Source organism: Crocuta crocuta, unplaced genomic scaffold (assembly GCF_008692635.1).
Source record: "Crocuta crocuta isolate KB4526 unplaced genomic scaffold, BGI_CrCroc_1.0 scaffold8, whole genome shotgun sequence".
Lineage (NCBI taxonomy): Eukaryota > Metazoa > Chordata > Mammalia > Carnivora > Hyaenidae > Crocuta > Crocuta crocuta.
Window position 1 is genome coordinate 2,050,718 of NW_027532162.1, and position 16,846 is coordinate 2,067,563.

Consider the following 16,846-nt stretch of genomic DNA (forward strand, 5'->3'; position numbering starts at 1 on the left):
AGCCCTGTCCGGGGGGAGCCTGGCCGCCGCCGCCATCCTCGCTGCCGTCCTCAGCCTCCGGCTCCGCGTCCGCCATGGCAGCCAAAACCGGGACTCGAACTCGCGCCGCCAAGCGACGGCGGCTCAAATGTGCGTCACCTGGGACGGGGGCGGGGGTGGGGTGTGGGGGGGACTACGAGTGCCCCGCAGGCCAAGACACCTTGGAAGGCGACCGCAACTGGCAGAGCAGGCCGGTGGGCGTGGCCTGGGTTGGCCCCGCCCCGTCACCGCTTCCCCCAAGGACTGAATCCGCCTATCTTCTCCTCGCTTGTCACTGATGTAATTTTCAGGTGTCACTCCTCCAGGAGCTGTCCAGGGTCTCCCAGGAGGAGGTCTCCGGAGTTCCAGACCCCTTCGCCTTTCCAACAGTCACACTATCCAAAAGTTCTCCACGTCATGCGCACTAGAGCCACCTGAAGATCCCGGCGGCACCGGGAGGTACCTGGGTCCCACCTTCTGATTAGTAGATGTTGCAGGGGATCCAAAGGGTGCTCCCCTTTTTTAAAAATTAACGAGTTACACAGAATCTGAAACAGGCTCCAGGCTCCGAGCTGTCAGCACAGAGCCCGACGCGAACTCGAACCCACGCACCTCGAGATCATGACCTGAGCCGAAGTCGGACGCTTAACCGACTGAGCCACCCAGGCGGCCCTAAAGTTAACGAGTTTTATTTTATTTATTTATTTTAATATTTATTTATTTTGAGACAGAGAGAGGGTGCGAGCGGGGGAGGGGCAGAGAGAGAGGGAGAGAGGATCCCAAGCAGGCTCTGGGCTATCAGCGCAAAGAGCCAGAGGCAGGGCTCGATCCCCTGAATCCTGAGATCCTGACCTGAGTGGATAACGACTGAGCCACCCAGGTGCCCCTCTTTAATTTTTTAAGTAGGTTCCACACCCAACCTTAGGCTTGAGCTCACAGCCCAGAGATCGAGAGTCTCAACTCCACCGACTGAGCCAGCCAGGCACCCCTGAACTGTGCATTTTTAACAACTGTGGCTCTAAATTGTTCCCAGGTGGATACATCCACCCATACTGGAAGCCCCTTTAGAGCCAGGATGATGTTATACACAGTGCTCAGCACAAGCACCCGCTCAGAGTGCAAGATCAGGGAATGAATGACGCATGGATAGGAAGGAAGGAAGGAAGGAAGGAAGGAAGGAGGGAGGGAGGGAGGGAGGGACCTGACCACTCCTCTCCACATTTCTGTCCTGTCCATCACACGTCACAACTCTACCACTCTCTCTTCTTCAACCCAACCTTTTCACGTCCCCTCCTCTTCACTCGCCTGGTTCTGTGTATCCATCCCACCCAGTTTTGTAGTTGCTGGTGGGTGAGTGTTTCTCAACACCCCTCCGCAGGGAGGGGAGTAGGGCCATTGGTCAACAGTTATTAAGCACCTGCTGAGTGAGTCACCATGCTTGCCTTCCGGACTGTCCTGACCTCTGTATACAGTCTAGGCAGGAAGAGGAGGAGGAGACTGGCATTTACAGTATAATATGATGAGTGCCTTGATGCCGATAAAAGAGCGGAGACTGGGGAGCCAGGCTGATGTCTCAGAAGGTTCTGGTAGACTTCTGGTCATTTTTCTCTCCACATGGCCATCATCATCATAATCAATACTCACGTTGGATTCACTAAGCTCCCAACAGTGCTCTAACTTAACTTATCAGTAGCCTCACTAAGGATCGGCCAGAGGGGAGATCAAATTTGTGGAATTTGTTTTAATCTTTAATCGTCTTTTTTTTAACTTTGAAATAAGACCTTCTCACTCTCACATCCTCAGATGTCATAAAGGTCCTCTCTAACCCCTAAGCCGGAACTGCCCTCTTCATCTAGAGCAGAGTACCCCATTTCATCATTTTTGAGCCTGTCAGGGGAGAGGGGACTTTTCTTCTATGCTCTTAGGTTCAGTCTTTAGGGGCCTGTGAATTAAAGTAACAAAAGACAGATTAACAAAAGAAAATATAAAATTTAATCATGCATTAATGTACCTAGAGAATTCACAGAAAAATGTGACTCAAAGAGAAAGTTAGATGTGGGACCTATATACTGTCTTAAGAGGGGAAGGGAAGGGGGAAAGGGGGCTTGTGGGAAAATAAAAGCCTTTTAGGAAAGATAAATGGACCCTTAGCGGAATAGATGGGACATACGACAGCTTTGTGACAATGCCTGTATAGGTGTAATGCCAAATACTCTCCGGTGACAAGAGTCCACCTTTCCTGACTGGTCCCGGAGAAGGGAATTTATGACAAAGTGAATTCTTTTGAATTCTTTGGGATGGCTCTACTTTTAGGCAGATAAGACGTTTTAGGAGTTCAAATGCCTCCTGCTCAAAATAATTTTTATGCCACACATATTCTGGACCCTTTCAAGCCTTATTTGCAGCAGTGTGCTGCTCTGAGGACAGCAGTCTCAGCGGGCTCCTCCCCTGCTGGGTCCCTGCATCTGACAAGGTACCCAACTCAGATGTCCAAGGTGTGACATCCAAAGGGACTGTACTCTGTCGAGAGCCCCACGCTCTCCTTCTGAACTGTTTGGAAGAACAAGCACCCCATCGGTGGCATTTATGAGCCCTTTTACTACATGCTGAATACTTATCAAGGGCTTTATGCCTCTGGTCTGTGGACTTGAGCTGTTGCTGCGTTACATCAGAGCTTAACACATATTTGAGAAAAAGAGTGAGTGATTTAGTAGATGTTCTCACTGGATACTTTTCAAACACGGCTAGAGCTCCTACTAGACCCTGATAGAAGATGGCATCAGTCCTAAAATAACTGGCTTTTGTGTTAAACTGTACATCCTGAATGCTCGCGAGACTTGAACCACAAGTGAGAAATCCACCCAGTCGCCTTCTAGCTCCAAATGTAGAACCAAGAGGGAAAGATGTGAAGCCTAAGATCTCCCTGAAAAGGAAGAAAGTAGCAAGAGAAGGTTTCCAGATGCTTCCACAACCATGTCTCACTGAAGACATGACCCGTGTTAGTTGGTCATTGTCTCCATTGGGGTTGGGATTTGTGTCTCCCTTTCACTGTTCTGCTTCCCACCTAGAATCGCAAAGGCCGAGCAGGAAGAAGGCGCTCCCTCCGCATTTGTGGGAGGAAGTAATTCCAGACGCGGATTTGCAATTCTAAGAACCATGAAAGCCGGGGACTCCACCGACGGCCCTCAGAAGCTCTGCATCAGGAAGCAACTGGCAGTGGCTTCTGAGAGCATCCAAAAAAATAAAATAAATAAAAATAAAAAAAACAACCACCACCACCACCAACCCCAAGAGCAGCTGCTGGTGCGTCTGGCGGGCGGGGACTTGCAGGGACGAACACGTGCGGATCCTGTCCTTGCGCCAACTTCGGGGCAGAGTCCAGAACGATTATGCGGCGCCTCTCCCGTCTGCGGCTCGCAGCTCTGGAAAGGCATATTTAAAAAGAAAGAAAGAAAGAGGAAGGAAGGAAGGAAAGAAGGAAGGAAGGAAGGAAGGAAGGAAGGAGGGAGGGAGTTGTAAAATGCATGGAAGGAAGGAAGGAAAAAGTTGTAAAATGCATTGAAAAACGAGAGTAGTAGAGGGGGAAAGTAAAGAAAACTGAGGTTTGTGGCCCGTACGGGGATCGAACCCGCGACCTTGGCGTTATTAGCACCACGCTCTAACCAACTGAGCTAACCGGCCACTTGACGCTCGGGCGGCGCCGTTAAGTCTATGAGGTGTCTACGCCTGCGTGGGGTCGCGGGCGGACTCCGAGCCGCCGTGCTCTCCGCTCCCCGGCGCTGACGTCATCCCGGCGGTCATCCCTATTGGCCAGAAGAAGACACGGGGACTCCTTAAAGAGACTAGAAGTGGTTCCTTAGCACGAACCCGAGGTTCTCACGCGCGGATGCAAATTATACGTGGGAGGCTTGGCTCGGGAGTAGGATTTTCAAACATTGGGACTCAGTGCTATTTTTATGTATCCCCGAGAATCCTCCCAGCGTGGAAACTTCGTGTGTCAAGGGCCCTTGGGGTGGCTAAAGACAGCTTAGACAATGCAGAAAACCGGATAGAGAACCAAGGAACCCCCGGATCCCCCACCGCCCGAAAACAACGGCCGCTTTGGTTTTGGTATCTTTCCTGACAATCTTTTTTTCACTGCACAGGTTTATTTAAAAATATATATTCGGCGTTCAGTTCAACCTTGTTAAAAAGAATATAATCTTTCATCTTTCTTTTTTTGTACTTCTTTATCGTTATCATATCCCTAAGAAATTGCAAATGCTTTTTAAGTGGATCCTTAATGTCCCCCCGCCCGTTTTTAATGTCCGCAAAATGTCATCGTTTTGCCGCCTCTTGGTAACTAGCACATGAATAAATCATGAAACGGTTGCTGGGTGGGCAACGGGTAGTATCCACTCCAAAGGGCTAGTGCCTGAGAGATACTGTCCCCCGGGGGACTTTCTGGTCTCCGAGTCCCTGACCTCCTGTGCTCTGCGAGTAGGAGAAGGGAGCCCCAGCTTTTCACATTGTCCATTCCTGCGGTCTCACTACGCAAAAAANAAAAAAAAAAGCAGATGTATCATCAGCAAGCCGCGCAAGCCCAGTCTAGCTGATCTTAACAGAACAGATGTTATTAAAAGGAGGTGTTGAGCCAGGTTTCCGCAACACCCACTCCTTAAGCCTGGCAGTGCCCTGACCCCAGGGAATCCGTGGTGAGCAACGCAGACCTGACCCTTCCCTCACCAAGCCCACAGTTTAGCAAAGACAGGTGCTAAGTTAGTATGGGTGGAGACACTTAGGCAACACACTGAGTTAGGTAAACAGTGCCGGGTGCAAGTTTGGGCCAGGATTTTTTTGTTTGTTTGTTTCTTTTTACTTTATTTCTGAGAGAGAGAGAGAGAGACAGCGTGAGCAGGGGAGGGTCAGAGAGAGAGAGAGGGAGACACAGAACCGAAGACAGGCTCTGAGCTAGCGGTCAGACCAGAGTCGGAGGCTCGAGCCCATGAACCATGAGATCATGACCCGAGGCAAAGTCAGAGGCTTAACTGACTGAGCCCACCAGGCTCCCTGATCCATGTTCTGATGGTCAGGGATGGGTAAGTATAGGCTAAAACAGGTAGCACTCTGGTGGAGTGAAATGTCTTCGATCCTGTCCGTTTTGCTGGTAGCTGAATGCCCAGCGCCCAGCACACTCTCTGGAATAACAGGAGTGTGATAAATAGGAGTCAGGTGTGCCTGGCTGGCTCTGTCAGAAGAGCAAGTGACTCTTGATCTTGGCGTCATGAGTTTGAGCCTGGCATGGGGGTAGATTATATTTAATAATAATAATAATAATAACTAAATCAGTAAGATGAATGAATGAGCTAATTGCAAATTCACATTTTAAAACTTGTCAGGTCAAGTAATTTCTCTGTTCAAACCCTCCCCTCCTGGCCCAGCCCTGACAGGGTTGCCAGATTTAGCATATAATTTAGTATATATCCCAGGCAATATATGTAGTTGTTTATCTGAAATTCATCTTTAACTGAGCATTCTGTGCCTATGTGGCAACCCTACACGCAGAATAACACCCCTTGAAAGACTCCGACTTAAGCTGCTCCCCTCTCCCACGCCCTCTGCCACAGCCCACACCCTCCTTCCTTGTTCACCAGACCATGCTCCTGCCCTGGGGCTTCTGCATTTCTGGGCCTCTTCCTGGACCCGCTTCCCCCAGACACTGCCAAGCCCCCCTCCCTCATGTCTTCATGTCTATGCGTAGGTATCATATATTCAGCGAGGCTACCCTGACCCCCCACCCCTTATTTATTTTTTTAAAATGTTTTATTTATTTCTGAGAGACCGAGAGAGACAGCGTGAGCAGGGGAGGGTCAGAGAGAGAGGGAGACACAGAATCTGAAGCAGCTCCAGGCTCTGAGCTGGAGAGCACAGAGCCCGACTCGGGGCTCGAACCCATGAACCGTGAGATCATGCCCTGAGCTGAAGTCGGACGCTCAACCGACTGAGCCACCCAGGCGCCCCCACCCCTTATTTAAAATCACAACCGGCACGCAAAATTCCCTGCTTTTCCTGCTTTATATTTCGTCCGGAGCTTGCTTATTTCGTGAGTGCAGGAGGGCAGCAACCTGTATTTTGCACCTGGTGACTGGCCCATAGTAGATGGTCCATCCAGGTTTGTCGAAGCTGACAGATCATCCCTAGAGGTCTAGCCCTGGCACAAGCCGGGCAGAATTGAAGGCTCCTTTCCTGAGTGGGCGGCTCCAATCCNGTGACCGAACGCAGACGGTAGGGGGCACCGGAGACCTAGGCGTCCGCTGAGCCCCCCGCCGCCCGGGCGCCTCCTGCTCCGTGTTGTGCTAACTCCTCTGGATTTCTCCTGCCAGTTCTGACTCCATCTGACAGTTCTTGCAAGACAAACAACATACTCTGAGTTAGGAAAATGCAAATTCACACAGGACCGGCACTGGATGGCGCAGGGCTATCATTCAGCTTTTTCAGGGTCTGAGAGAGGGGCTTTGTGCATGCAGCTTGGATCTTACGCGGTCCATTTGCTTTACAAGTCCATTTACAAGTTGACTTGTAAACTTGTATTCGTGTCCTAGGGCTGCCGCAATAAAACATACTGGGGGGACTTCAGAGAAATAAAGGTATTCTCTCACAGTTCTGGAAGCCAGAAGTCCAAGTCCAAGGTGTCCTCAAGTTGGTTCCTTCCCAGGGCTCTGAAGAAGAATCTGTCCCTTGCCTCTCTCCCAGCATTCGGTCTGCTGGCAATCTTCGCTGTTGCTTTGCTCGTGGAAGCCGCACTCTTGACCGTGGCCTCCATCACCACATTCGTGGGTCGTAAGTTCCTGGAACAGTGCGTGGCACCGAGTAGGTGTTCAATACACATTTGCTGAATTAATGTTCAATTCATTGTGTGTTAAATTCATTCTGTCGGACCTTTCGATGCAGAAACATGCCCTTTCATTCTGGCAACATTTCAGAGGAAGAGTGTTTCCGAGGGAGATTTGAGAATCTCCTCTTATCTTTTTCTGGAACATTATTTTTCAGAGGTCAAAACTTCGGGGTTGAATCTCTAATTTTCTTCTCTTTCCTTTGTTCCAAGCCCAGGTCTGTTTGTCTATTTCCTGAACAATGTCCTTGAACTATCTTCCAACCTTCTTTTTACATTTTTTATTTTGACTTGGAGCCCTGGAGCACACAGACAAGGACAGAGCAAAGCACTTTGAATGTTGAAGCTGAATTCTTGCCAATCAAATCTGGAAAAAAAAAAAAGAAAGAAAGAAAGAAAGAAAAAGAAAAGAAAGCAGGGGCGGGGCGGGGAAGCAGGAATAAAATGCTTCATTGTACAATATGTACCCTGTCAAAGCTGTTAGACAACAGAAAGGAAAAATAGACAAACAGAAGGAGTTTTCAGATGTTGCTTCTAATTTGCTACAACAAATCAGTTGGTTCCAGAGACTTTTAAAAAATGTCCTTCCTTAAAGCATGTACATTAATTGCAAAGCTTTTACAAAGGTCTCTATTCATGTGAGGGAGCTTTGGAAGCACAGGGAGCTGGAAGTTGCAGATTTGGGTCTGAGCCGAGATGGCCCCTAGTGAGTGGGTGACCTTGGCAAAGGCCTCTATCAGTCTGCCTGTTTGATTCCTTCCCATCGAAGCTTAAAGTTTGTCCTGGATGTTCAATAATCTTTGAAAATCAAGCTCTCCCGTGTCAGAAAGGAGTAACAGCAGGTGACAGTTGATGATACCTTTGATTAGTCAACATTTATTGAGCATCTGAGCAAAAATCTAGCAGTATTGTGTCGTGTGCAAAAGACATCTGATTGCGTCTGCACTACCACCCTTTGGAGTGGGTATTTTTAACCCCATGCTACAGAAATGAGAAAACAGTGGTCCAGTGATTTGACTGGGGTCCCCTCGTGTGATTTTCTTCTCTATGACTTTAAGGGCTGAAATTTAATTCTTTCTGTTCTCCTTTTAGGAAACCTTTTCTTAAACTTTATAAGAGATCTGTTGTTCTGAACGCCTGTTTCTCAGAGATGTGCATAGACTCCCCGAGTCTGATTACCTACTTTTGCATTCACATCACACATTATACCGTGACCTTACTTACAGTGGTGGGTTAGCTACCATTCTTCATGTTCGTTTAAATGGCCAATACTCCTGTGCTCTTTATTTCATAGCCCTGCTAACTCAGTTTCCTGTGAGATATATTTATTATTTTCTAAAATGAATCTAATTTCTAATATCTTCAGATGGATTTGGATTTGCCCACCTTACCAGTGTTAACACGTTTGAAATTTCTGTCATCTCTAATTTTTCTTATTTCTGCCTATTTCCTGAACACAGAATACATATCTTTTATTTTTTAAAAAAAGCATTTTAATATTTGTTTATTTTTGAGGGGGGAGGGGCAGAGAGAGAGGGAGACACAGAATCCGAAGCAGGCTCCAGGCTGTGAGCTGTTAGCACAGAGCCCAACATGGGGCTCAAACCCACAAACCATGAGATCACGACCTAAGCCATAATTGGAGGCTTAACCAACTGAGCCACCCAGGTGTCCCAGGATGAATATCTTTTAAATATGCCCTCATGGCTGAATGTCTTGACATTGGTAAATAGGGAAAAGCTAGTGCTAGGATGCGGGATGAACTGTGCGAGAAAGTTTTAGAATAAATCAAGAAGCTCCAGTGGCTGTTTGTAGTGTTTGTGCAGTTTCGAAGGTGCATCTCTAAGGTGCAGGGTGGTCCCATTTTGCAAGCATCTGTTGAGCGTGTGGAAGAGGCTGGCTGCGGTCACCGTGTGCTGGACAGGAGAAGGGCTCACAGCCCATTGTTTCTTGGGTGTCAATTCGTCTTCTTGCCATTCAGGGCACGAGTGGTCCAGGGAGGCAGGTGACCAGGTCCCACAGCTGTAAGCCAGGGAGGCTGACACCCAGGCGTGGTGTTTGAGCGTGTTTCTATAGGGAGACACGGGTCCACAGCAATTGCCTTTTCTTTTCGAAGTAGCGTTTCCTAATCTGTTCAGAATTAAAGAAAGAATATGGAGTTATCTAGGCCAGTGGTTCTTAAAATATGGTCACTAGTGCAGCAGCAGCATCACCTGGGATCCTGTTAGAGCTGCAAATTATTGAGCCCTGCCCCAGAATTACAGACGCAGAAACTTGGGGAGTGGGGCGTGGCAATCTGGGTTCAGCAAACCACAGTCACCTGAAGGCAGGTGATTTCAGACCTACTAAAGCTTAAGAACCACTGAGCTAGGCAAAAGCTTTCACAAATTCCCCTTTTGTAAACTTCCAGCTAAGGTACCCCATTTGTATCCTTTGATCTTTCATTCTGGAGCCCCCCCCCCGCCCCCAGGGCCTTCACACACCAGGTGCAAGCTGCACACCACAGTGATGGGCTGACCCAGCTGCTGCGGGTTGAAGTCCAGCAGCCCACGCTTGCCTGGGTGAGCACACTGGTCTTTACAACCAGACCAACCTGGTCGTTGCAGCGTTACTCGCCGGAGCTGCTTGTCCACAATGAAAGAGAGCAGGAACTCCCTCAGCCCGTGGCAACCAGAAACATGGGGCTGGGACTCCCCTGCCAAAATGCGTTCACCTGTTCATCAATTTAACAGGAACTCCGTGACTATCCAGTAACACCCTCTGCCTGCAGGGAGATAAAAGGCCAGCAGACCAAGGGGCTTAGAGCCCAAGAGGCAGAGGCAGCATATGAAAGTGGGGCATCTGCGTGGCTCAGTGGGTTGAGCATCCGACCTCAGCTTAGGTCATGATCTCGAAGTTTGTGAGTTCAAGCCTTTTGTTGAGCTCTGTGCTGACAGCTCAGAGCCTGGAGCCTGCTTCAGATTCTGTGTCTCCCTCTCTTTGCCCCTCCCCTGCTTGCGCTCTCTCTCTGTCTAAAAAATAAATAAGCATTTTTTTTTAAAAAAGCATATGAAAGAGATACAGAGATAAATGTGACAAAGTCCCAAAATAAGAGGAAAGGCCACAAGGAGATAGGAAGAGACCAAACCCCAGTGGTCTGCAGGGATTAGATGCGGCCCTTCAGAGCCAGCAAAGATAGCACCATTAACAATAGTACTGGCAATAACCACCCTGTGTGGTTTTTTCAATTTATTTTGAGATAAAATTCACATATTATTTTTTTAAGTTTATTTATTTGAGAGAGACAGAGAGAGCATGAGCAGGGGAGGGGCAGACACAGAGAGAGGATCCCAAGCAGGCTCCTCGACGTCGGCATAGAGCCCAGTGCAGGGTTTGAACTCACAGACCATGAGATCATGAATTGAGCCGAGATCAAGATTCAGACACTCAACTGACTGAACCACATAGGTGCTCCCACTTACCATTCGTACCATTTAATATGTGCAATTCAGTAATTATTACAAAGTTGTGCAGCCATCACCACGCTCTGATTCCAGAACATTGCCATCATCACAGAAAGAGACCCTGTCCCCATGAGCAGTCACTTCTCTCCCTCCCCCAGCGCCTTTCTGTCTCTTCCAGTTTGCCTGCTTTGGCCATTTCCGATAAATAGAACCATACAGTACACATGCGGGTTTTAATGCCTGGCTTTTTTCATTTAGCATCATGTGACTATTAACGGGAACAGGGCTTCCTTCTGGGGTGATAAAGAAGCGATTTCGGAACTAGATAGAGGTGACGGTTGCACAACACCGTGAATGGACTCAATGTCACACTTTAAAATGGTTAATTCTATGTTATATGAACTTGACTCAGTTTTTTAAAAAGAAGTTAAAAATTTCAAAGCATATGCCCTTGACTCTGAAGTTCCATTCTGGAAATTTCTCCTCTGGGTACACATGGACATACAGGAAATTATGTATTTACAATGTTGATCACGGCAGCGGTGTTTGAAAGATCGGGCTATTAGAAATAACCCAGATGTCCATCAGTAGGGGGCCAGTTAAACAGGGGATGGGGCAGCCATGAAACAGAATAGCCACCAAATATATAATGTAATGGAATATAACATATTATATGTTAAATATAATAATAATGTGTGTTTTATAATCGTTTAAATAATATATTAATATAAATTATAATTGTATTAATTAAATATAAATCAAATATATTTAAAACATTAACTTTATTTGAGGAACTAAAGATAACTTTCTTTTTATAAAAATGTTTTATTTAGTTTTGAGACAGAGAGAGTGAGAGCAGGGGAGGGGCAGAGAGAGAGGGAGACAGAATTTGAAGCAGGCTCCAGGCTCTGAGCTGTCAGCACGGAGCCCTATGTGGGGCTCGAACTCACAAACCGAGAGGCCATGACCTGAACCAAAGTTGGATGCTTAACCAACTGAGCCACCCAGTTGCCCCTAAAAATAACTTTCTAAACCAAAATGAATTCAGGCACAAAGAGGTGAAAGGAACGTGGGTTGGGCAAAGGGGTAGGCCTGAGGGTTTCAGGTGGAGGGAGATTGTGTGTGGGGTGAGAAGTGTGGCTTTATCTTATAAATGACAGACAGGCACCTGTGGGGACGTGGCCCCCCTGGGGCTGGAAGGAGGAGGCTGAGACCAGCAGGCGGTGGGTGGAGACAGGAGGAGGGGTGTGCAGGGGGGGGAACCGAGGCGTCTTGCAGGGGCGGGGAGGAAGGGAATACTGAGGGCAGAGTGCACCTGGGCAAGTGGTCTGCCCCCTGCGGGGATGGGCTCCAGAGGGCGGGGCACAGGGGAAAGTGGCCGGGCAGCGGCAGCATTCAGGGCTCATGTCTAGTGGCTTAGACAGGAGATGGCTCCCAGCCAACAGACAAGACATGCTGTCCTCAAGGGGGGACAAGAGAGAGGGACTGGGATCCATAAAGAAACTAAAAATGGCACATTGTTATGATTGATCTTTTCCTGAATGGCTTCTTTTTTTAACAGTTTTTATTAAATGTCGTGCATCAGATTCCTTTATTCCCGCATCTTCCTGATTGCCTGTCTGACCTTTTCTTTTCCGACGTGGTGAGACTTGGCTTTGCGTTCAAGGATCTTCATGGGTTTTTGCCCAGTTTTAGACTAGCCATAACCACCTTGCTGGGGTGGGTGCCTGCAGGGACAGTTGTGCCATTTGCCTGCGCTCGCTGTCCTCTTTCAATGTAGATGACACGTATTTCTTCCTGTAAACCTGGACTACTTTGCCAGGTTTGCTGACCTTCGTAGTGTCCTCGCATAACCTGCACTTCATCATCCTTCCACATGGGCATGGATCGATCCAACGTACTACTTCTGTCTCTGCTCTTTGGAAAGAGGGGAAGACATAAATTTCCTGCGAATGTGGGCAGGTGCTGTTTACGGTTCTCGCTCGGGTCAGAAGTCACAAACAGATTAAACTTCATTTTGGTTGAGGTAGGGAGGTGAAACCTCGCTGGCTGTCGCTCCAGCGAAGGCAGCGAAGGGGAAGAGACTGTATGGGTCTTTATTCTTCATAGACATGCTGTGACCGTGCAAGTGTGGGGGGAAGGGAATTCATATATAGATCTTTCTGTGTTGGCACACTGTTTTTGGAGAATGTGTGCTCAAAGATATGCACAAGGATACTTTCTGAAGTATTGTTTGTAACAGTGAAAATAGGAAACATTAATAGGGATATGGTTAAAAAACAGGAGTATATCCATACTGTGGAATATTATGTGCCAGTTAAAAAGCATAGGGAAGCTTTCCATATTCTTATATTAAAAAATGACTACGATTTATTAAGTGGAAAAAAGCAAATTATAGAAGGATATCTACAGATTCTCGATTATGGGGAAAGAAATTGCTAAAAGATGCCACTCAACTGTTGCCAGTGGTTAATTCTGGGGAGGACGGGGAGTGAGAAGGACGTAAATGCTTCGAAAGGATTATTTCAAAATTTACTTGATACATTTCTGTATTTTTATTCTCCCCAAAAGGACACGTTTTATTTCTTTAATTTCAAAAAGTAACTGAAAAAAATAGGAATACCTGAACTAAGGGAATAGTTGTGAGGATGAAAAAAGCAACTACATGACAATGAGCTTCATAAAGCGCTACGTGGATACATCCAGTTGTTATTTTTACCGCACTGTGAGTTTCCGGAGGGCTGGCCACCGTCTGCTTATAAGGCCACCCTATTTGCACACAGTTTATTCACATATTCATTTATTCAACCTTATACTGGAACGTAAGTTTCAGGAAGTCGGGGACCCTGTCCATACTGCCCTCCTTTATAGTCCCAAAGCCTGCAACAGTGCCCTGGGCTCAATAAACGCTTGCTGAATTAAATAGAAAAACTTACAAATGAACTTCTGTGTTCCAGACTAAATAGGAGATGATCAATCGCAGGATGAGACAGCAAAGAATAGGTATCAAAAGTGCGTCCCCAGCCCAGTTACAGCTCGACTGTCGTTCCAGCATTAGGGGTCACATGGCTAAATTCTCAGGCAGGCTGGAAATAGCGATCCCTGAAGGTCGCCTACACTCAAAGGCAGGGAATCGCTTACCAAAAGGGGCGAGGGAGGTTGCTTAGCAACTAGACTAAGGAGGCGGGCCGCACTGCGCACGCGTACACGCTGGGGCGCCCGAGACGGACGTGGTGTTTTGCGCACGCGCGGGCGGCGGCCTCGGAGCGTCCGGGACCTGACTGTTGCTAGGGTGACAGGGATACAACATGGCGGCCGCGTCCTAACGCTCTCTGTCGCGGGGTCAGCGCGGAGGTCCTGGTTCGGGACCCTGCCTCAGAGGAGTGGAAGCCTGGGGGCGTCCCTTTCTGCCCCTTTCTTCTCCGCCCGGTGTCGGCGAGGGCGTGTCGTCGGCTTCCGCATCCAGGATGAAGAGTGAGCGGGGCCCAGGAGGGGTGGGGACGCGAGGGCGAACGGCGGGTCCGGGCACCCGGGAGGGTATGGAGGGGCGGGGTCTGGTCGCCCGAGTGGTGCGGCCGCTCAGCAGGCCGGGAAGGCCCGGCGTGTGGGGACCCCGAACCTCCCTGGGCTGTCAGAAGCGGGCGCCCCCGGGGTTCGGGGCTGGCTTCCGGGCGGTGGGATCCCAGAGCGACTCCCCCCGCCCCCCAGACCTCCCAGGCGTATTTTGGTGTGAGGTTATGTTACAAGTTTGGGGAGTTTTGTTGTATTTACACGCTGGACCGAAACGGGGATTCTTGAACATTCGGCAGTAAGGTACTGAGCGGTTACTGTGTGGCTTCCTGCCTTTTAATGACATAGGTTTAGGGAAAAATCAGAGGAAAGACGGGCTATTTTATTTTTTGGATCAAACAGTAGTGTTTTTGTTGGAACTATCTTTATAGGGATTTGAAACAACCTTTTCGTGAAGTCTTAACTGAGAAGTTGGGAAATGAAGTGGTCATCCTAGAAAATGTAATGGTAAAAAATTTACCTATGCTTGGATTTGTGGATTATGGGTAATTGAACTGCAACCAACCTGAATGGGCTTAAAAAAATTTTTTTTTGCGTTTCTGTACAGATCTATATTTCTGCCACAGATACGGAAAATTCGGAACTCCTTTGCTGTGAAAAGATATAATTACGTGTACTTACAATGCAAAAATTTGCATCGTACCTCCTTAAGTGTCCATTGGTAATTGATTATGGCATAAATTGTGAAACAAAGATAATTTAAAATAATTTACCCCATTAACGCTTTACAAGACATTCTTCTTTTCTTTTGGGCTGTTGTTTACAGGTTCGTTTGTTCTTTTCATTAACGCACCCAAAGCTGTAGTTAGAATACAAGACCTACAAAAGGCTTTATTTACATTTTAATTGTTTTAAATGTTTATTTAATTTTGAGAGAGACAGAGCACGAACAGGGGAGGGTCAGAGAGAGAGGGAGACACAGAATCCGAAGCAGCTCCAGGCTCTGAGCTGTCAGTACAGAGCCCAATGCGGGACTGGAACTCACAGACTGAGAGATTATGACCTGAGCCAAAGTCAGTTGCTTAACAGACTGAGCCACCCAGGTGCCCCTTTATTTACATTTTTACTTATAGTGTGGACTTATATACTCACTTTTTCCCTTCTTCCCTTCCCAACTATTTATTTTCAGAATTTTTGAAAATGCATGAAAGTGGCAAGAAGAATTCATTGACTGTTTATAAACCTTTCCCCTAAATGCACCATTTTGCCTTTTGCGTGTCTGCTCACTTGCACACTCTAAATTATGTACAGTGTTTATTTCGCTGAGCAACTTTGAGAGTTAGTAGTACACATCAGTACTTTTCACCACTAATAATTCAGCAAGTGTCTCCTAAGACAATGCAGACAACGTCTTGACATATAGCACTCTTATCCAATATGCAGCCTATATTTCAGATTGTCCCAGTTATCCCAATAACATCCATTATAGGTGTTTTATTTTTTCCAGGAACCAATCAAAAAGCACAAATTGCATTTTGTTGCCATATTGCTTTGGTCTCCTGTAAACTGGAACAGTGTCCTGCCTTCTCTGTCTTTTATGATGTTTTTTTTTGAAGAATTCAGGCCATGGATCTTGCAGCATGTCCTTCAATTTGGATTTATTTGATTGTTTCCTCATGATAAGCGTTAGCTTAAACATTCTGGTCAAAAATAGGTCAGAGGTAATGTGTCCCCATCAGTGTGTCTCAGTTTTGTTGGAGTTGGGGTGATCATTTGATCATTCCATTTATTCACTTTTGCCTCTTAGATCTTTGCTGCTCCTGTGCTAGAGGCACCTACTCTTACAGTTTCACTCGTGTCTATATGTGTCTGTTTATATGACTGTGTATCTGTGCATCTATATACAAGCATATGTAAATGTGTGTCTAGCCCCCTTTTTATTTTATTAAAAATTTTTTTGGATATTTAGTTATGTTTGAGAGAGAGCGAGCATGTGCGTGTGTGCACTTACACACACACACACACACCCACCCACCCCGTTGAGTGGGGGAGGGGCAGCGAGAAGGAGACACAGAATCTGAAGCAGCTCCAGGCTCTGAGCTGTCAGCACAGAGCCTGACAGGGGCTCTAACGCATGGACTGTGGAGCTTGAACCTATGAGCCAAAGTCGGACACTCAACCAACTGAGCTACCCAGACGCCCCTATTTAATTTTTATAAGAATTTATTTTTTTCAAAGTTTGTTTATTTTGAGAGAGACCAGGAGAGAACACGTGCACAAGTGGGGGAGGGACAGGGAGAAAGGGGGACAGATGATCCATAGCAGGCTGTGTGCTGATAGCAGAGAGCCTGATGTGGGGCTCAAACTCATGAAGAGAACTGTGAGGTCATGACCTGAGCCAAGGTCAGACACTTAACCAATTGAGCCACCCAGGTGCCCCCAACATTTTATTTTTAAGTAATCTCTACACCCAGTGTGGGGCTTGAACTTACAACTCTGAGATCAGGTGTCACATGCCCCACCAACTGAGCCAGCCAGGTGCCCCATCCGCCTCTTAAACATTCATGTTAGGGTTATATGTTGTATACTTGATCAATATGTGACACATATTACACATAAAACACTTTATTTTTTAAAGCTTATTTCTTTATTTTTGAGAGAGAGAGCATGAGCACGGGCAGAGACAGAGGGAGGGAGAGAATCCCAAGCAGGCTCCACACCATCAGTGCAGAGCCCAACACAGGGCTTGAATGAACAAACTATGAGATCATGACCTGAGCTGAAATCAAGAGTTGGATGCTTAACTGACTGAGCCACCCAGGTGCTGCACACATAAATATTTTATATATGTAAATACTTGCATTTTTTATATCCTTTAAACCTTTGTGGGGTTTTTTTTTTTGTTATTGTTCTTGTTTCAGTATAGTAGGAATTATTTGATATGTTCTTTTAAATGGGAACGTTGGTAGGTTTCAATTTGTTGGTTTACTGTTACATCTTTATT

The 16,846-nt window shown here is 47.0% G+C and overlaps 2 protein-coding genes and 1 non-coding gene across 6 annotated transcripts in view; 1 reads left to right on the plus strand and 2 right to left on the minus strand.

The window, feature by feature from the left end:
* ZNF839 (zinc finger protein 839) overlaps positions 1-76 on the minus strand; it is a 16,411-nt gene extending 16,335 nt beyond the window's left edge. Inside the window, exon 1 of the mRNA XM_077776542.1 lies at positions 4-76. Within this exon, the coding sequence (XP_077632668.1) occupies positions 4-76 (73 nt within the window). The remainder of the gene's footprint in view (positions 1-3) is intronic.
* A 3,549-nt stretch (positions 77-3,625) lies between these two features.
* Positions 3,626-3,699, minus strand: TRNAI-AAU (transfer RNA isoleucine (anticodon AAU)). Its single transcript has one exon. It is a non-coding gene; the product is annotated as a tRNA-Ile (tRNA).
* A 10,035-nt stretch (positions 3,700-13,734) lies between these two features.
* MOK (MOK protein kinase) overlaps positions 13,735-16,846 on the plus strand; it is a 48,814-nt gene continuing 45,702 nt past the window's right edge. For 3 of the 4 annotated variants that reach the window (XM_077776509.1, XM_077776512.1, XM_077776510.1), the window contains exon 1: positions 13,735-13,806. In XM_077776509.1, coding sequence (XP_077632635.1) covers positions 13,800-13,806 — 7 coding nt within the window. In that variant the 5' untranslated portion in view covers positions 13,735-13,799. Of the gene's footprint in view, positions 13,807-14,096; positions 14,146-16,846 lie in introns of those variants that run through there. The other variant, XM_077776511.1, reaches the window with a different exon arrangement.